Raw genomic sequence first — 21,779 nt, 5'->3', positions numbered from 1 at the left:
TATGTAGGATTGTAAAAGGAGAGCCTCAGTGCTACAGTCCCTCTGAGCTGGAGCAGATCATTATGACAGATGATGTGGGCAGATATCCCACTGACATTCAGTGCGGCTTAACACAGCCAGAGCGGAATAAAACTTAATAGTGGTCAAGGTGGAGAGCAGGGATGGGCAGTAATGAAATAAGTGCAGCCCATCCTGAGGTTATTTCCTTTTCTTTCTTCAAGATAAAGCTGCATTACAAAGAAAAAACTCTTGTAACGGTATTCTAGTTACCTAAAGAGTCCATGGCATTGGTGAAAAGTATTTACACTGATGAATTATTTTTAATGATTTTAAAGGTAAATTATAATGTTTCCTTTGTTGCCTGGGTGATTGCTTTTAAAGAAAAATACCACAATTTCTTCAATAGATTGATAGTCTCCTTAAAATATCCTAAAATTTTAAAACATTCTAAGTTCACGATACTTAACAATGGTTCATAGTCTTTCTGCAAAGGAATCAACAGAATATGAGTATAGGAGGTAGAGATTTCAATTAGAAAAAACCCTCAAATTTTGAGTATATTATTACTTCTCAATGCTATTAGAAGACACTATTTTGAGGAAATTAAAGAATGACATGGTGTAATTATTATGAAATATACACTGCTCAAGATTTCTAAAATATTCTTGATGAAAATAAATTTTTTAAATTCAGAAATCATTCCATTATGAAGGCATTGCAGTTTCATTCTGAGGATGGAAAACTCTTAAAGATAAGGGTCAAACTTCCTATCCTAATCTTTCCATCTAGAAAAAAGAGATTGGCCAAATATACTGAGCATCTTAAGGTATATAATTTCAGGGACTTGGCAGAATTTGATCACTGCTGGCTAATCTAAATCGAACTAGGTTCATTTCAAAATATGTTCTCACAATCCGTGTTTAATTCTTCATCTTTTCCTGTGAAGAGTCAGATAATTTTGATTTTTCAAAGACTTTCTGTGTCTATTTTCAGAGATTATTTCACTATTTATTATTTATTTTATTTATTGTATAAAAAACCTTATAAAACACAATTTAGGGTTAATTTATTTTTCCATATTTCTCTTCTATTTCCTCTTATCAAGTCTTAAAGACAATGAACCAATATGTTTAAAAATAGAAGGAAAAAGGATAAGGAAGACTTAAAAGAAATACCTGCTAATGAAGCTATATGGAAGACACAAATTAAAGAATATCAATTCCACCTGCATCTGAATATGATATTGAAATTTAACTTAGCAAAGAGAAACTTCTCTCCAATTTTTAGATAAAACATGGAATTCTTAGACTAGGAAAAGGAACAACGAGGAGAGTATTATATCTTAACATCAGAAAGCATTAATACTCTCAAAGTGGGCAAAGTGATAGGCTACATTGTTTTAGAATTTCAGCCAGTTGCATAAATATTGTGATTTGATATACTGTAATGTAAAAATGATCAAGAATTTCCATTTCTTGGCTTCAGTATTTACCGTTTTTCCCTGTTCAGCTCCCTTACATTATTCCTAGGTTGTGACTTTCAAAAAGAAAAATTATCAAATATCAGAGTTATGCCAAGGCATGGATGAGCACATATTTATTGATGAATTTGTACCTAACTGCTTCAATACTATAAGTGGGGTTTCATTACATGTATCCTAGAGTAGCCCTGTGAGAGAACTATAAATAAAATACTAGTACTGTCAGAAGCGACAGTCACAAAGATTTCAAACTTTCACATTATTATTTGATTGTTAGCATTTTGTGCTACAAGGATACTATTTTTCAAATGAAAGCATCTATTCAGAAAAATAAATCTAGTAGTTAGTTTTGTTTTAAATTCTTTCCTAGATAATCTTTTGTCCAGGAATAATTTTGTGTCACAGGCACGGGAATAAGTGGGTAGAGTGCAACTGGCTAAGAGTGCAAAAGGGAAGGAAAAAGGATGACGTAGTGGAAGTCAAAAAGACAACAGGTTAAAGTTATGATGTGTTATGGAAGTATTTGTGCATCTCATCTCAAAATCATACTTGTAATGCATTTAAGAGCAGTACTCTTTTTTTAATCACAAAAGAATCTTCATTCATTGTCTCAAGTGTCAGAGATTTAGAGAGGTCTTATTTTCCTGTCTTTTTTTATGAATGAGGTATCTTTTATAAAACAAAGATGTTCTCAAACAATAGTACACTAAGAGATAAAGCTTCCAATAAATGATAGCATTGAAAGCATATCAAATACTATACAGGGGAAGGCCTGGAAATAGGCATCGTTTTATAGAAAAAGTTAAATCACTCACATAATGGAAAAATATTTTCCCTAGCCAAAATAATGTTTTTTTTTTTAATTTAGGTTTTTGAAACCTGCCAGGAAATCAAAAAAGTCCTTTAAAATATTTGAATTTTCCTTTGAAAGAGCCTCAACTATTGTTTATCAGAAAAAAATGTTTTGGATGAACATAAAAGGCATTGTTTTCTTTTTTTTTAATCTGTTGAGTTTACAGATTCCAAAGATATGACGTTAGGCACTGATATACCAAAAGGATCAAATACAGACACTAGCTCACTGTAAAAGTAATTATTTTTAAAGAAAAACAGGAATTTTCCTGAATCTATAAAATATATATTTTAAAGAACGTTTTGAATAGTCCATTATGGTGGTGCACACCTGTGATAGTAGCACTCAGGAGGCTGAGGCAGGAGGCTGGCCAAAAGTTCAAGACCAGTCTGGGCTACACAGTGAGTTCAAAGCCAGCTTAAAACTACATTATACTTGATAAAATTAAGCAGGACTAAGGTAAGTCCCAGAGGAATAGATTCTACAACTAATTGTTATTATTATGTTTTTAGTTTAAAAAGCCTTTTTAGTTCCTCCATTATTATTTTATAATACAAATATCTCCTTATGAATACATAAAAATCTCTAGAGAAGATAATTCCTGCTCCATGTGAAATACAGAATGGAGACTACATGGTCTTCATTCTTAAAAAAAAAACAAGTATTTTGTTCTCCACATGGGTAGGTACAGAATAGACTATTTCCCAAAATAAACTGATTTCATTAAAATATATTTGTGCAGAAACTGCTTGGAACTCTAAATTTTACTCCCAACTTATGCCTAATAATTTATCAGAATTGGGCATGGCCCTCACCATTTCTGGACAATATCTTCTTCACACACAGAGGAAGAAAAAGTTGAACCAGATTTGAAAGTTTATTTTTCTAGTTTAGTTATTTTATTGACTGAAACTTTTAAATTCAGTACTACTCAACATATTGGCCTGGTATGAGGTCAGCAGTTTATAATAGAACGCAAATCGCCAAAACTGTCACCTTCACAAAAAATCTGGCAGTGAAAAGACATGTCAGTTGAAGTAAAGCTGAGTTTAGCAAGCTTCTAATCTCACTGAGAACTTGTAGCCTTTCACAGACTGCTATGAGGTGCACATTGTCTTTATACATTCTTCTTCCTGCCCAATCAAATATTTATCTTCAAGTATCCCTCCAACTTTACAATAATATAACTATTAGTAGTCTTCTACAGAAACTGAAAAGGATGAAATTTGTAGGTTCAAGAATTATACCCCATCAAGCAATGGTTAGTTGTTCATTAAACAATTAAGATACTATACACTCAGTTTAACCCACCAGGACACAAGCCCAAGCCCAGGCAGCTTGACACACTAACTAATGGAGATGTTTACTGCGACCATAACTTCAAGCTTACAATTGAGAAAATTGGTCTGGCTGAAACCAGTATGTGTATGGGTTATCAAACTTCAGTTCTTAAAGAGATAGCATGGTATGCAGAGAAAGGCTGAAGTATACTGGGGTATACCAAGTCTATCCTATCAGGAATCTACTTTATGTAACAGAAGGATAAGGTGTGTGAATAACACAGGCAAGATACTTCAAAAATGAAAGTCCTAGAAATTTAGAGAGAGTATGTATGTACTGTACACATAAACCTAACTGCTGACTACAAAAATGATCATTTTTAGCCATTTCCTATTTGTAGAACTTACAGGCCAGAGAATCTACAGGATCATTCTTTAGAACAGTCTCAAAATTTTGTTTAAAATAAAAGAAAACACATATCCCTTACCTATTTTTATTATCTATGTTGTTTTAGTTACCCGTGACAGAATCTTTTAAATATTAAATATTTATACAAGAAGGAAGAGCGTGTATTGAGATTTTTCCTTCTGGGTGAAACTGTCTATGTAAGTGGATGACACTTTTTATTATTCAAGTGCTTCGTGGCATCTGTTTGGTCAAAGCTAGATCCTTTCGCTGGAGATCTATGAAATTTTGGATGTTTCAAAGCACAGGCAATTTCATCACAAATGTCTGCAAATGATGTCACCATCGATGCATTTCACAAATTGCGGCCTTAACAATAGTGCATTTTCTTTTACCCCCTTACAACTATTAATGGAATAATTTTTGTAGCTCTCCATATACACGTACACATATACCACATTTTTGTATACATTACTTCATTTTAAAATGTCTCTCAGTGCTTCAGAGTCTGACTGATGTAAGATGTTATTTTGAACATGCCAAAGTATCTAAAGGGCTCCAGTCTTTTCTTTTCAGCCCGCATTCCTTGATAAGTGGCATAGCTTCCCACTTATCAGTCACTCAAAGTGACTGTAGCTGTCAGTTGTGTACAAAGTGCAATCAGTTTGGAAGCGGAGACACCAGCATTTTTCTTCTCAGCTTGAAGCAAACACGTTTTGACTGCTAGTCATTCAATTTTAAAGCATCCTCAATTAGGGGCGGATGAAGATATAAAGAAAACACATCCTAAACACCTCCACCAGGCAACAGAAAAATTTTATTGTTATCTCTTGATTTACCTTCCGGCAGTCCCGTCCCTCTTCTCTTTCTGGCTGCATGACATAGCTACTCCTGACAACACATCCTCTGTCCTGGAAAGACTGTGATAATATATTATGCTAACACTCTGGGGCTCTGTTGTTGGAGCCTGTTTATGTTTTCTTTTGCTCTCTCCCTCGCATTACCCCATAGAAAATCAAATAAGTTACTTTTAAAATTAGAACATCTTTGAGACCCACTTTGCTTATTAGTGACCAACATTTTGTTCAGTGCAACACTAAATTCCAAGAGAAGAATGAGAAACAAGAGGAGACAAGCTGGCCAGAGAAAGGGATTATGGGAGGTAGAAAATAAAATGCAAAAGGTAAAGGAAGTAACAATTGGCCACATCAGAAGATCCAGCAAGCACGTATGAGTGTAGGAACTGCTGACCGGGACAAGGAACACAGAAGTTCAAAGATAATATAAAATGTATTCAAAACTAAACAGTGGTTATGGGATTCAAAATATTTAAAATATATAGTTAGGGAATAAACAGAGAAGATGCCAGAAATGATAAAAAAAGATATACAAACCAGAATATGCGTGTGTGTGTGTATATACATTATACACAAATGTAAATCAATATAAATCTGTAATTCAATTTATATTGTTGTTGAAAACTACTAGCTCATTAGTTTACTTCCTTAAGTTACACATATGTATATTCTATAGCAGTTCACCTCTTCTAATGGCTTATGTAGGTATAGCAAGAGTATTAAATGTAAAGCTTTTTAAAGAGACATATCTTTCATAAACACAGCATCCTACTTTTTTAGCATTTGTAAGGGAAGAGTCAGTTATATGTATATTATGTGGAAAACATCTTTTCCTTTTTTATAAATATTTATTTTCTTCATTTATAAAAGAACAAACTTTCATCTGTTTACTGGAGAAAGCAAAATTAATTAATTACTCAAAATATTCTGCCATATTTGTCAATTTGGTGTGTTCCATTTAGTTTGATAAGACTGATTAGTCTTATTTTCTAGAGATTATCTGAATTAAATTGCAGATCACTACACTTGGGGTGGGGGGAGGGGAGAAGATACCTTTCAGCTCACAAAGTACTCAACTGCCAGGGCCTCAGAATCATACATACAATAAAGTCCTTAGTCCTACTGTCTATAAAATGGAGAAAATGTCATAACTTGCTTGGGATCTTGTGATCATCATGAGAGAGGATGTCTGAAAGTGCTAAGCACTTCCTAAGTGCTCTTTCTTCTCATGATGGTACGAAACGATCATACTGATATTTTTCAATACTTCCAATGCCACGTTGAAAATTTATAGAAACAGAATGACAATGAAAAGGTGGTGTAAATCATATATATAACTATTTCACGGTCTGGAGATCTTGACTAAGATTATTAATTTAAAAGTTTCTGAAATAGAATAAGGAGAGAATTGGTATTGGAACTACTAGTCTTTGTGATAGGAAACTGATGCATCTTCAACAGGTTGATTGGGTTATAAACCTTACAGGGCACTAAAAGTGTTGATTCTTCATTTTTTTGATGTCTATCAAACATCTTTTTTTTGGGTACTGGGGATCAAACTCGGGTCCTTGCACTTGCACAGCAGGCGGTGAAATCACTGAGCTAAATCCCCAGCCCAAACATCTTTATTATTTTAGTTTCTTAAGGAATACAGAATTACTGACTTACTGAGTATTTTTATGAGTACATAATGGCCAATGTGTCCTACTCTATTTTTCATCAACTAATTCATTCACTAAGTATTTTTAAGTTATGAGATAAGTTATGAGATTATGTGTACTTGGTTACAGTAATGAGCAAAACATGTGAAATCTTTTACTCCACAGAAGTTACTGCCAAGTATGTGTTGTAGTGGTAGTGAGGATACGGCAAAAAACAGGTAAATATAGTTGCTTATTTGGTAAGAAGAACTATGCAAAAGAGTCAGGATAAAAAATTACAGATTATTTGGATTGGGTTTTTAGGGCCAGACTCTATGAAAAGAAGACATCTGAAGAGATTTGAATTAAGAGTCTGAGTTACAGTACATTCTATAGTTATAGGATGAATTGGCAAATGAGCATTTCGGGTCATGAGAACGGCAAATGTAAATGCTAGATGCTAGAACATCCTCCCATATTCCTGGAAGATAAGAGGCTGACAGTGACTGGATCAAATAGAGCCCTACAGATTAGGATAAAGACTATGAAATCAAATGGTTTTTAAGCATGCTTATAGAGCAACCATATTGAAAAGATCACTCTATGGGGCCAGGATTTACCTTAGTGGCACTGCACCTGCCTTGTAAGCACAAGGTCCTGAGGTCGATTCCCGTACCAAAAAAAGAAAAGATCACTCTAGCAGCTATGTGAAATATCTGTTTTCAGGATCAAGGGAAGAAGTAGGGTGAGAAATCCCTAGGAGTTTACTGAAGTAGTTTAAATGAGAAATGATGGTGACTTCCACTAGAACATCAGTAGAAAATTTAGTAGGTTGGTAGATTTTGAAGATAAAACCCATGAGTATATTTGTAAAATGTGAGAAAATGAAAGGATTCAAAAAAAGCTCCTAGGTTTTTGGCCATAGCAAATGGAAAGTGATATTAGATTCAGGGATGAATAAATTAGGAAAGAATGAGTTTGGGAATGTTAATTAAAGGATATATTTTGGAAATGGAAAACCTCAGGTGCTCATTAGATATCTATTTAAATAATTTTGATAAGCACATGGGTATTTTAGACTGAACTTTAGGAGAAAAATATAAGTTAGCTAGAGACAATTGTTGAAGTATTACCTTCAGAGTGGTATCTAAAGCCATTAGACTAAAAGAGACTATTTAGAAGTAAGTGTGGGTAAAGACATCAGATGATAGAGCATTATAGCAATTCAGCTTTTTATGGATGGAAAGACAATTCATAAGATGAAACTGAGAAGGGGAATAGAAAGTTTAAAAAAGAAGCAAAATGTTTTGCTTTGTTTGAGATTCAGGTTTCTTTGGTGGTCATCTGAAGAGTGTTACAAGAAAGCAGAAGTGATCAGTTTTATCAAACATTGCCGTGAGCTCAAGTATAAAGAAAATAGAATTTACCACTTCGAAAATATTTATTATAGAAGAATCTCCTTTCCTTTTGCTTCTCCTGCAAGGGAAAAGTAGAGACAACTCTAGTTTCATAAGGCTATTTTTAATCCTGCATTTATCTTTTGTTTCCCATTTTGTTCACCTGTTTGCCTTTCTTTTCTAAAGAAAAATGTAACAAAATACACAAGCATGCACACACATACACAGAAAAAAAACATACCTTAGTTTCTCATAGTTTATACATAACATGAAAGTTTACCAGTAAAAGAGCAGAAGTTAGTACTCTGTCTGGGGAAAAGAAGCAAATTTGCCATTGTCAGGAATGCCTGGACTATGTGTCCTGAACCATGATATAACTGTTCCCCCTACAGAATAACTCATTTTACATTAACATTCTGTTAATTTCACTGGCAGTTAATTGTCTATGTACTTGTTAACTCTTTCTTAAAAAGAAACCGGAAATAGAAACTCTTAATGAGTTTGTGAGTATCCTCAGCTGTAGAATTTATTTCAGTACATTAATGTGTAAATTAGGGTAATATAAGCAATAGTTCATTTTAGGCCAACAATGACTTCTGTCATAACTTCTCCAAATCTTTCTGTTGTTGTTGACATGCTTTGTTTTGCTTTGTTTCCCACTACTTGATAATTATGTTCCCAGAGTCTTATCTAAGCACTGATGGACTCTACTTTGTTAACTGATAGGCTCAGTGAGAAAGACTGTTCCACTTTGTCCACAGGTAATCTGCTTGGGAAGAGGTTGAAAAGTCATGGGAAAGCTGCTATTAGCTTGCGTTCCGGGCCAGTCTCAGTGATTCCAGAATGGCCATATTTGCAACTTGTGAAAAAGCATCTGCTCCAGACACATGGCAGATTTGCAGAAAATGTTCCCCGAGCTAGTTCTATGGCTCTGTAATTTCAGTTTACAAGCAGACCTCTCATCTCTGTACCATAGCAACACTAAGACTAAACAATTATCTAAATGGATCAAATGAATTCCGTATTCACTTCAGGAATCATAGTAGAACAAATGGAGAAAGAAGAAACATTGAAATGGCTCGAAAGTGCAATATCAGGGAAGGAAAACAATATGAAAGTTTACTGGGGATTTAGCTCAGTGGTTCCAGCACCTGCCTCGCAAGCGCAAGGTCGCAAGTTCGATCCCCGGTACCAAAAAAACCAAAAAAAAAAAAACAACAAAAAAAACCAATATGAAAATTTAATATCTCACATAAAAATGAAAAAATGCCTCTTATGAATGTGTTTTGTATCTTTCTAGGAAGGAGCTAATGTCAGGATGAATCACAAAAACAGAATTATAACTTCCAAACACTTTTATCAACACCACTTCAATATAGTCATTCATTTAAGAGCAGTCTGGATTTTGTTCTTTCACCTAATGTCTCAACTAATGACATTTAAAGTTTAACAATCTAAGCTATAAGATAAAGCAGTTACAATTCTATATAATATTAACTATTATTGTTTGATAAATTCATCAAAAAACAAGAGATCAAAGTGCTACGACACTGATATTAAGGAAAAAAGAATTCTAGTGATTTGATTTGTTTTGAAGAGTTTGGAGAAATTTAAAGTGATAATGAGGCCAAACATACTAGAGAAAAAAATACGACACAAAAATAATAGAAAAGGCAATCAGAAACCGTACTAAATCACAAAGCTAGATAGAAATGTAGAATACCCTACTAGAGTCTCTAGAAAATAAACACACAGAAATATTTATATTTATACTGAAATATAAACACCATTTACTGATTTTCAACTTTTCGAATTAACCAACAGGTAAAGTGTGTGTGTGTGCGTAGAAATGGACAGTTGAAAGTGAGTGAAGAAAGATATCATCCTTGTCTGACAAAGTGTCAAGAGACACTATACTTGATTGAACAAGAAAGGATTTATAAGTACATACATGTATATACTTGTATGTATAAGTAGGATGTATAAGCTTAAAAGTACCCACTAAAAGAACTGAAATGACTTTACTATAACATGAGGTTAGGGAAGGTAATGGCGAGAAATTATCAGAGGGGCAATGAATGATCTAAATAAATCTTCATATTTTCAAGTTAATGATACTTAAAGTTGAAAAGTCAGACATAGTGCGGTAATCATACCTTTTATATAGAAATAAATGCTAGGAGGCTTATTACAAAATAGAAACTTCAGGATTTGAAAATGGGTCCTTAGGAAGTGGCATAGTAAAAAAAGACTAAGCTTGGGAAAGTTGGTTTCATTACTTTCTTAAACTCTTTTAGTCATATAGCATGTGTTATACCAATAAAAATGAAAATATTCATGAATATTGATGTATTTGTATCTGTTTATTCAGAGAAAGGTTTAGCTAGGCAAAGAAATGATATGAGTGAATGGAATTTCTTCACGAGACCTATTATGATTTTTTTTCCTTTCTTTTTTTTGGGTACCAGGGATCGAACTCGGGACCTTGCGCTTGTGAGGCAGGTGGCAGAACCACTGAGCTAATTCCCCAGCCCAAGACCTATTAAACAAATAAAAAACAGCAGGGTGGGTAGCTCAGGCCTGTAATCCCAGCCACTCAGGAAGCTGAGGAAGGAGCATCACGAGTGTGAGGCCCATCTGGGTAACCTAGTGGGAGACCCCATTTCAACATAAAATACAGTGAAGTGGGCCGAGGATGAATGTAACTCAGTGGTGGAGCACTTATCTAGCATACACAAGGCTCTGGGTTCAATCCCCACAAATAAAGAAGCAAATAAAAAATAAACTAAACAGAAGAATTTCAAAGTGAGACTCCTCAGGAGAAGGACTCAGGAAAAGGACTGAGTTATCCTTACTCAGTTATCCATTCACTTCTCCTGGAAATAATGGATAACTGTTATCCATTCAGTTATCCTCACTGTGCTTTCTGGACAGGCTGCCTGTATTCTCAAGCAGAAGATCTATTTCCAGAAAGTAAAAGAAAGAAGGGAAAGTTCTGCTTAAAATTACTTCTTTGTATCTCCATATTCCTTCTTCTAATAATCTATTTGAATTCCAAGAAAATGTCTAGTTGTGCTATATTTTTTTTCATTCAGCAAAATATTAGCCAGAGCTCAAGGAGTTAATGCATTTCCTTCCCAGGCTGAATGCTACCTTAATTGCATAGTGTTTATTCTTGGCATTTCCAGTCTTCCAAAGAGACAAGGTCACCTTGTAATCTCTTTGTGCTCATGTATATATGTGGGGTCTTGTTCAGGGGAGTAAAATGCTTCCAACTTACCACATTCAGAGAAAGAAATCATAAATCAGCAGGTCAGTCAGGTACTATTATTTCACCTTTAACGTCATTATATTTTCAATGTAATATTTCAATGGATTTCTTTCTGCATAATAATTTATTTAGAATTACCAAAACTCTAATGAACTCACAGAACTTTGGCTCCAATAAAATGAAACCTTTATCACAAATTGGTTGAGCCCACGACTGCAACTTAATCATTCATTTGTACATAAGTCAAGTTTGTTTTTTTTTCCACTTTGTAGAAATAAGTTCCCAGGGAAAGAAAACTCATTTTTAGACTTGACCCATTAAGCCTTAAATGGTAGGATATTACTGAAATGAAAATGAATGGGGCAAAAATGAATGGAGCCAAAAATCAGGACACTTAGAATCCAGCCATTGTTACACAAGTAATAACTATGAAACACTGGGACACTTCCAATTACACTTGGTTAGAGTTATAAATGTAAGACTAAGAGGTAAGTCTCAATAAAGGCTTTCTAAAACCCTTCATAGTTTTAAAAGCATGCAAATTTGGAACAGTGAACAGTTTTCAGTGACTACCACCATGTAGATTTTATATGAAATGTGTACTAGGTGTTTTATCTGGCTACAAATTGTTAAATTGTTCATCATTGGAAATACAGAAACACAAACTTTTTTTCCTAATGACTTAGGTAAAAACTTTTTGCATTGTGCACCAACTACATACCAGGTATGATGCCCCTTAGTCCTTCGAGTACCAGGCATGAATTAGGTATTATAATTTCCATTTTATGGATGAGAACAATGAAACTCAGACAGAGGTAGCAATTTTCCAAATGCAAAGATTGGCGTCAAGTATATATATAATTCCAAGACACTGCTCTCAGCCTTTTTTGAAAAAGACTATTTATTACAAGCGAAAGTGTATTTCAAAAAGTTAAACATAATGTCATACTACCTAAGAATCAAATTTCTTCCTAGAGTATGCTATGGAATGCACACTGCCCAACTAAGAATACAAGGGAACAGAAATATTTTTTTCACTCTATATTTAGCTCCAGACAGAATCAGTGACCCAGGACTATGACTAATCCTTACTAATGCTTATCTTATGAACAGAAACAATAAGAAAGAGTTATTAGCTATCAATTATTTTCCCTCAGGAGAACACAATGAACAATAATGTAAAAAAGTTTATCAAAGGGGGGAATGCAATAAATCTTTGGAAATTTCTTTTGAAAGTTCAAACACTGATCTCATATGGGAATCATGATAAATATGTCATATGGGAATCATGATAAATATGCAATTAAAAAGAAGTACCATATTTTAAAATTTGTCCTTAAAATACCTTCAGTAATCCACTGTTGGATTAGCTTCATTGTTTTCTGACAAGAACCTGAAATTCTCTTAAGTACTACTGAAAAAGGGAAGACATTTTTAACTGGGATGTGATTCTCATGTACATGTCCAAAGCTATAGAAGTTCTACCTTGTAAGAAGCTTCAAGAATAAAAGGAGCATGAGTCCCCAGGAATGCTCAATTTGTTGTCATAATGGAAGTTGAGTAGAGGTCACTTATTTCCTTGCCTTGAAAGGTTTTCATAATAGAAAATCAGGTCAAGATGAACCACTAGCCTTGGTTCAGTATTTGAAACATAAACCATTTAACTATCACTATTAGAAATAGTTAGATTTAATATAAAAAGAAATTAACTAAAAGGTACTGCAGAGTATTCCGCAGAGTAAGGGTGGTGATTTTCCTTCAAAAAAGGAAGGTATTTTTTTCTGACATATTTACAAATTTTATCTAATCCATTTAATGTATTAATGTGCATTAAAATTAGAAAGAAAAATGAAATAAAAGTGTTTTATATTTGAGGTTAGGAAACAAAAATGGGAGAGGAAAATAATTTTGAATATTAAAAAAGGAGACTGAAATTTAATGTTTCTAAAACTAAAATCACACAAAGAAACTAACTTGTTTTTGAGGAAAAATATATGCTTCTAGTATTATGACATTTTATTTGCAGAATGGACTGATTTATGATGCCAATTTATGAAACTGAATTCTTATTTTAATTGTAATGAATTATATGAATAAGTCCCACAGAACATGGTTACCCTATAAAGTTGTTTTTTTTTTTTTTGGACCAGAGATCGAACTCAGGCCCTTGCACTTGTTCAGCAGGTTACCCTATAAAGTTTTAAAAAGAAAAATGTAGATTGAACTTTCCACCTAATTACAATAATGCAATTTTACAGCTAAAGTTGCTTTTTTAATGAAGTAAAGACAGTTCATAAAGAATTGATCCTAAGCAATTAAATAAAACTGATCCACTTGCAAATTCTTATAGCCTTTTTCCTGAATAAATAACCAAAATAAAACCAATCATCTCTTTATTTATCAAGGGTTAAAAAACAGAAATAATAGGGTAAGAGAAATTTTAAATAACCTGGTTTATTTGACTATGTGAATGTTTGGGTGTATAGACAAATGTGCAAGCCTATTTATATTTTTAATCAAATGATATATATGAAATAAAGATGGCTAAATTAATTTTTCTTTAGATGGATCTGAATAAAAGAATGAGGAAGATGCTAGGAAATATCTTCCTTGTAATTTAACATATCCATCGAGTGTGAAAACCGTCCCTCTCCAACTCTTAACAAATCAATCTAATCCACTTAGCAGATCTGTCTCACACATGTAATGTACTGTATGGCTTTACTAATATTTGGAACAAGTTAATGTCCTTTGTATTTTCAATTGGAACAAAACTTTTAGTGGCAGCTTAATTGTGGACTATGAAACAGTACAGTTGACTGTTTTATCAATATAGAATCTGGGAGGCATTGTTTTCTAAGGTCAGGAGCAACAACAATAGTTCAAATATCTAAGAAAAAGCAAACACAATGAATAATATAAGTTGGTATGTTTATTTTCAAAAGGCACGAAGACTAAGAACATAGTAAAAATAGATCAAAATACTACATAAATATTTTCAAATAGAAAACAAAATTTATGACAAATATTTATGTATGTGGTTATATATGCATTTTTCTTTAAAATTATAATAATTATTTTTTATAAATTTGATTTATGTAAAATAGCAGGCTAAATATTTACTCTTTTTCTCCTTGTCCTATGCTTCAAAGGAAAAGGAGGAAGTGGAAAAAAATGAAAAGGGGAGCAAAAGCACTCTAAAAAGAAATATGGTAAGAATTTGTATAGAGGTGAAATGGGTCTGTTCTTTATTTTTAATTTTGTTTTCACTTATGCTGGTGTATCAGTACTTCCCATAATTGTAGGAACAATCTCCCCAAAATTAATAATTTTAATATATTGTGATTTTCAGAATCATGAAGTATTGGTAAGACTGCCCCAAATTAACACCTTATAAAATATATTTTAGGACTGTGCATTTAGTTAATACACTTGACACTGTGGAAATTAATTCCTTTACAAATTTTGGTCTTGCTCCATTCTTATGATTTGTTGCCTGAATCTTTCCTTGCTTTCCAGGATTTGGAAAAAAAACCAAACAGCTTAATGGGTTTTGACTCTACAAGTTTCACTTACCTAAACTATCCCTAGAAAGAGGACAAATATGTGTATATGACAGCCCAAGATCTCTTAATGTTTGTTTCCCCAGAATTACTTCCAGTGTGATATTATTTCCTTTAGGGACTTTAAAAGAAATAGTTCTGAATTAGTAGAGGTAGAAAGAATTACATAATATTTTGATCAAATACAAACTCTAAGCTTTTAATATTCTCATAATCAAAAAATGTCTATTAATTGTCAGCAAACTTTCCTTCTGACTCTAGTTCTACTAGTGACTAACTGGGTGGCCTTGGAGAAGTCATTAACCTTGGACTCAGCTGCCTGGAAGACAGTTTGTTTTTTTGGGTTTTTTTTGTTTTTTTTTAATTAAATTATTTTATTGGTACATTGTAGGTATACAACACAATTACATTTCTCATTGGGAATTGTACCTTTACATAATGCATCTTGGTTCTTATTTTTTTTCCATTCCTAGCCCTCCCTTCACGCCCTCCACCCTTCCCTATTTACAAAGACTTTATTTCCATTTTTTCCATTTCTCATCATTTGTCCTTTCCCTTCTTTCCTTTCCCCTGCCCCTCCTACTACCCCTACCCCTTTGGACCTTTTCTTCCTATTTTACATTATCGATTATTCATTCTAATCATTGGCACATTTTAGGTATACAGTATAATGACATTCATCATTGGAAATTTGCACCTTTACATAGTCTCTCTTGGTTCTTATTTTTCACCCTTGCCCAGCCCTCCCTTCAACCCCTTCATTCCTCCCTATTTACAAAGATTTTGTTCCTATTTTGGAAGACAGTTTTAACAGTCACACCACTTCTAAGACAGAGAATATTTAAAGTGCTTTGCATTTTAAAACTGCTATGACTTATAGATTACAATATTCTATGCTACAGAGCAAGAAAACTATTTATTTTAATATTCTGTCACTATGAGAAGGCTTAAAATGCACATTATAAATGTAGTGGTCATAATTGTGGGCTAATCCCCCCAAATTGAAAATGTTGGCTAATTTAATTGGTCAAAACGCATCATTTTTTGTTTTTTTACATAGTTGTAACATAAATTTAGATATATTTTTGCAATTCTGTTTAACAAAGGACTTTTCCCAATTCATGGAAATTATACAACATTTAAAACTACCAGTACTCTCATCAAATTGCAGTCAAAATACATGACTTACCACATTAGTGATTATGGAATCATATCTTACAGTGAGAAATTGCCAAAACTTCAATAACTTGTGTTTTCACTTATTAAAAACACTTTAAATGTGATAACCTGGTGCTATTTAATAAAACTATATTCAAAATTGGTATGTTCTGATTAAACAACATGAAGTTTTAAACCACAGAATTCAATAACTATACTCTAGGTAGGAACAAATAGTAGTGTATTAAAAATATATTGCCCATAATTACAAGGCAAACACCCCTGGCTGGAACATCTAACTGATGTCCCAATGTGTCATTTAAATTGTCAGCTCACTAAACTCCTGGGTAGATCAAGAAAGAATAAAAACTGATCTATATGAGGGTAAAGAAATGAAGTGTACCTGACCTAAGTAGATAAAATGGGACAAACTTTGTTGGCAAAAATGTTAAAACATTATTAATACATGAATGAAATAGTTTTGACATGCTTGCTTCTTTTATGATAACTATGCCTAATAAAATGTTAGACACTCAAGATACAGCTTCAAGGAAATGATGAATTTCTACCCAAATAGGAGAGGTTCAATGCAAATTTAGCAGTTGCCTCCATGTAGATGATGTTGCATAAAGTTGGAGTCACAGATCTGTGAATTATGTTCCTTGATATTCTTAGAAACTGTGTGTTGAGTACTTACTATGTGCTTTAGCACTCTGCTAAGGCCCTTCTTCTCTGGACAGCTGAGCTGGACTGTCACCTTAATTTGCTTGAAAACCCCCTAGGGGATTAGCAAAGCATACTTCTGGGTGGATCTCAGAGGCATGACCTTGGGGACTACATCTGGTTCCTGTCTCCTTCCCCTCTGGTACTGTTCCCCTGCTCTACTTTCTGGTCTCCATGAAGTGAGTAGCTTTGCTTCCCCGCACTCTCCCATCACAATGTTTCAGCCTTGGAGTGAGCTGAGTACAGACTGAAATCTTTGACACTGTGAACCAATTTAAAGCTTTCCTCCTTTAACTGTGGGTGTCAGGTATTTGGTTCTAGCAACAGGGAAGCTGACTTATAATCTATGATGTCATTTAATCCTCACAGAATCTCTTACAAAACAAGTGCTTTTCAGCAAGGGACCTTTCAGAAAAGGAAACAAAGAACTCTTTCAAAGTTCAAGCCAGTAACAGGGAAAACAGGACATCCCTGGCAACTTAAAATTTCCAATTGTTAACAATACATCTTCTTCCTTCTTTATTAATGTGCTTTATCACTGTAAACTTCCTTTTATGAAAAATATGGAGGTTGTAGAATTTTCACCTTGGTTTCCACACCATGGATGAGAGCTGACATACCAAATCATTATCTTCACCATGTTTCATGTTGATCAGGCTCATGAACATACAGTAATAAAAATTCTCCTGCACTTTTTCTTAATAGAAAATGTGCTATACCTTTCTGGTTCAGTTTCTTGCACCTGCCTCATTAGGAACATTTACAGACAATAGAGAAAATAAAATATTTCTCTACAATAATTTTTTCTCAGGGTAATATGAAAATGATTGACAGTTTGCTTAGGTAGAAGATCCTTGATACAATATGGCCTGTGACAGAGAGTCACCATCTGCTTGGCACAAGAGGCAATATGTCATGAAATAGGTTGAAAATAATTTTTAGTTAAGGGATCATTTCAGTTAGGGATCATTTTTAGTTAATTTAGTTTATTTTAATTTAGTTTAGTTAATTTAATTTTTAGTTAAGGGATCATTTTATTTCATATAAAATGCTCCCTACTGGTCTAATGGTAGATTCAATACTGGATTTAGGTCACACAGGAATAAGAAATAAAACATACTTTTAAAGTGGAAATATATTAAAATTATGATTTCTGACCTGGATCTGTTGCTGAAGCAAATTGATTTTGTGTTGTTGCTGCAGAAGCTGCTGCTGTTGTCTTGCAATCTGTGGAGAAATTGAACATGAAAAATTTTAAAGTATCTTTCGGTACCATGTGGAGAATTACCAATGTTCTGTTTCTCAAAGTTTGATTTGACACTGATCAAGTTGGTCAGGATACTACATCAGTGATCTATCTCACTAAATATGGCAGAGTTTCAAAAAATCCCTATTCCTGGTGATACATTAAAAAGGAACTCCTATGACATTTTCAGCCCTTTTCTACATAAGAATGTTGTATTAATGGGGGGAGGGCTTGCAACCAAAGAGTTTAAAGTCACAGTAAATACTGGCAATAGTGTATTCCTCAGTGAAGTTTTAGCTTTTTGTTTTGTTTGAGTTTCAGTAAATACTGTTCTCATTTTGGACTTTCACAAATCCTTAAACACCAACACTTCAACATGTCTTATTGTAGTATTTGTATTTATTTCTCTGCCAATAATGACTTCTGAAGAAAGTCACTGATCAATTTTATTTCTCAAATTTTATAATACATTTTAGTCCTCACCTTTAGACATTTCATTAGCATGCAATCTTCAAATGTTTCTCCTTGATCCTAAACTTTGTCCCTTGGATTCTTCAATATAATAATTTCTTGGTCTTGTTCCTACCTGTCTGTCTAGGCACATTACATTTTGCAATATCTAAGATTCAACTGTAGGCTCTCTTCGTTTTCCTCTCTACTACTTTCATTTACATCTGTGTACCAAGTACTTCTGAACTGCTTTCTTTGGCCTAAACCCTTGTTCTAAATTTCAGACCCATTTATCCAGAAACTTACTCAAAAGTACTTCAAAGTCAGGTCCAAAACTAAAATAGAAATTTAGCCCTCCATAACATCATATTAAGTGTTTTCTGTCTCAGGGAACAGCACAATCATTGCCCTGTCATTTGCACTTCTATCACCTTCCACATTTACTTAATTCAATGTCTCATGCTATGATTTTATTTTTTAAAACACCTTCCTAAAGAGAGGTCCATAAATTCAGAGAGGGTAGGGAGTATGCATATTTTGTTCACCATTTGCAGAGTGTGATGTAAAAGTGATACTGAATGAATGAATAAGATAAGAACATAAGAATGAATAGGTAAGAAGAAATTTTTAAATCCTTTATTATATGATACCAGATAGAAAACTTTCTCATAAGGACATAACTTCTTACCTCATGAAACTTATCACTCTCTTAGAAATAAATCTTAGATCTTATTCTCATTAAGATTCTTATCAATATCTTTCCATTATAAAAAATATTCCTTAACTTCTGTATCAGAAAGTTAAAAATCCAGAAAAAACTGATACATTATTATGAATAAAAGGAAAGCCACATGATGAGGATGTGTCTACAAAGCTGCACATTGTGTATTTCCTTTTTTGATACTGGTACATTTATGATATCTTAATACTTTCACTTTGTGTTTGGAATATGGTAAAAAAAAAACCTATGTTCTTCTGAAAAAAGGAGAGAAGATGGTTAAGAAAAATAAAGGAATATTGCTCCTTTCCTTTAATTTCTTTCTCCAATATATCAATATTTGAATTTATATTTGAATCTTTTTACCAGTACCATGAGAGTATCAAGAATCTGATCACCTCATACTCCTCCACACTTCCTCTTGTTCTAAACCACTTCGTCTCTTGCCTGGATTATTTCAACAGTCTCCTAATTGTTCCTTTTGCTTCTGTCTTTGCTCCCTGTAATCTGTTATCAAACATTACCCAGAGAGGTCTCTGGATATATGAGCCGGGGACCATATAATGCCTGCAAGCCTATATAATTGGGCCTTTTATTACCACTGTGCTCTTTCTTGCCCCCTCATTCCTCCTTGCTTGCATACTTCTCTCCTAAATGTCTCTTGAACATACCAAAAATGCTCCTATTTCTCAAGGATACCCTTGCCTTGACATTTGCACTAGCTATCTCATCCAACTTGAATACATTAGCCACAGGGCTCACTTCCTCACCTCCTATAAGACTCTGTTCAAATGCTACCCATGCAATGAGGCCTTCCTTCAGCAACCATTTTAAAAGGGCTCAACTCCAGCTAGCACCCTAATTCACAAATCCCTGCTTTATTTTTCATCACAACAATAAGCTAGTTTACTGGTTTACTCAATGCCTGGCTTCTCAATTGGAATTAAATACAGGTGAGATTTTTATTCATTTTATTCCCTGCTATACTTCCAATAACAGAACAGAACCTGATATCACCTTGGGGCTCAAATGGTATTTGCTATGCAGATGGAAATGGAAAGGAGCTCAGACTCTGGGGGAGAGGCTCATGGGTAAGTAGGTCCATCTGTGTTTGCATGGGCCAGCATGAGAGTATTGTGCATACAGCAGGGATATTCTGCACTGACTAAGAAGTGCTGGAAGGAGGCTCAAAAAAGGAGTTGTCGGTTCCACCTCTTCCAGCCCAGAGGAAGGGGCTTCTGGGCCACTGTTCCACCACTCCCAGCCCAGAGGTAGGGGCTTCTGAGCTGCTGTTCCACTGCTCCCAGTGCAGAGGAGGTGAGCCACATGGCCACCAACAGCACCCCCCCCATTAAAATGAGAAGACACATAAACAAGTCTCAAAACCAGACTTCCAGATCACCTACAGCAACCTCAAAGGGAAAGGAGATGGAACACTCTGATACTCAACTGCCTGGACTCCCTGAACTGGCAACAGGAGGATCTGGAAAAAATGAAATCAGAAATAATTTCTCAGATAACAGCAGAGATTGTGCCCATAGTGCAAGACATGATTAATAAATCAAGAGAGGTCACAGATAAAAAATAGAGGAGCCAAGGAACATGATGGAATCCCAACATAGGAAACAAATGGAATCCATAAAACAGATACAAACAGATCTCCAGGAGATTGAAAACTCCACTGAAAGTCTACACAGCAGAATGAGCCAACGTGAGGACAGAATTTCAGATATAAAAGAGAAGATTGCAATTAGTGAGGAGGAAAAGAAAAATTGCTTCAAAATTGTAAGGGACCATGAGAAATCAATCCAGCAGCTGTTAGATGATGCAAAGAAGAATAACATAAGGCTGATTGGAGTCAATGAAGAAACAGGAAAGAGTGCAGATGACATAAAAAAAAACAACTGTTCACAGAAGTAATGGAAGAAAACTTCCCAAGCAGAGGAAAAGAACTGGACATACAGATAAGTGAGGCATATAGGACTACAAATAGCCTTAATCAAAAAAAATCTACACATAGGCATATAATAGATAAGATTCCAGAAACCCAACAGAAGAATAACGTTCTACAAGCAGTTAAGAGAAAATAAACAAATCACATAGAAAGGAAATCCCATCAGAATCACAGCAGACTTCTTAACGCAAACCCTCAAGGCAAGAAGAGCTTGGAATGACGTATTCTAAGCCCTAAAGGAAAACGGCCTCCAACCCAGACTGATGTACCCTGTAAAAGTATCTTTCAAAATTGATGGAGAAATGAGATACTTTCATGACAAAGAGCACCTTAGGAACTTCATGAATACCAAACCAGCACTGCAAAAAATTTTAGATACTATCCTAGGAACAGACATGAGGATCACAAACTCAGGAAGCACAGCAGAATGAATCCATTGGGTGTGACAAGAAATTAAATGTAAAGGGGGAGAATATAACAAAAAGAAAAAGTTATGACAATGATAAGTCAATACGTATCAGCTATAACAATCAATGTTAATGGCCTCAATTCACCAATCAAAGGAAATAAAATGGCAGAATATGTCAAGAAGCAAAATCCAACAATATACTGCATACAAGAAACACATTTAATTCAAAATGAAACTCATAGAATGAAAGTTAAAGGGTGGAAAACAATACTCCATGTGATGGGAACTCAAAGAAAAGCAGGAGTACCTATCCTTTTTGCAGATCAAGTGTATTTCAAACTAACACTGATTAAGAGAGACAAAGAAGGACACTG

The 21,779-nt window shown here is 34.2% G+C and overlaps 1 protein-coding gene across 46 annotated transcripts in view; it reads right to left on the bottom strand.

Moving 5' to 3' along the window:
* Sox5 (SRY-box transcription factor 5) overlaps positions 1-21,779 on the bottom strand; it is a 973,116-nt gene that overhangs the window by 173,906 nt on the left and 777,431 nt on the right. For all 46 annotated transcript variants that reach the window (XM_087213447.1, XM_087213465.1, XM_087213460.1 and 43 more), the window contains one exon: positions 17,787-17,855. In XM_087213447.1, the coding sequence (XP_087069573.1) occupies positions 17,787-17,855 (69 nt within the window). The remainder of the gene's footprint in view (positions 1-17,786; positions 17,856-21,779) is intronic.

Source organism: Heterocephalus glaber, unplaced genomic scaffold (genome assembly GCF_053883595.1).
Source record: "Heterocephalus glaber isolate CG9 unplaced genomic scaffold, H.glaber_assembly_v1.0 deba00001444, whole genome shotgun sequence".
NCBI classification, from domain to species: domain Eukaryota; kingdom Metazoa; phylum Chordata; class Mammalia; order Rodentia; family Bathyergidae; genus Heterocephalus; species Heterocephalus glaber.
Note: the sequence above shows the minus strand (reverse complement) of the source record. Positions and strands in the feature narration are given on the sequence as shown.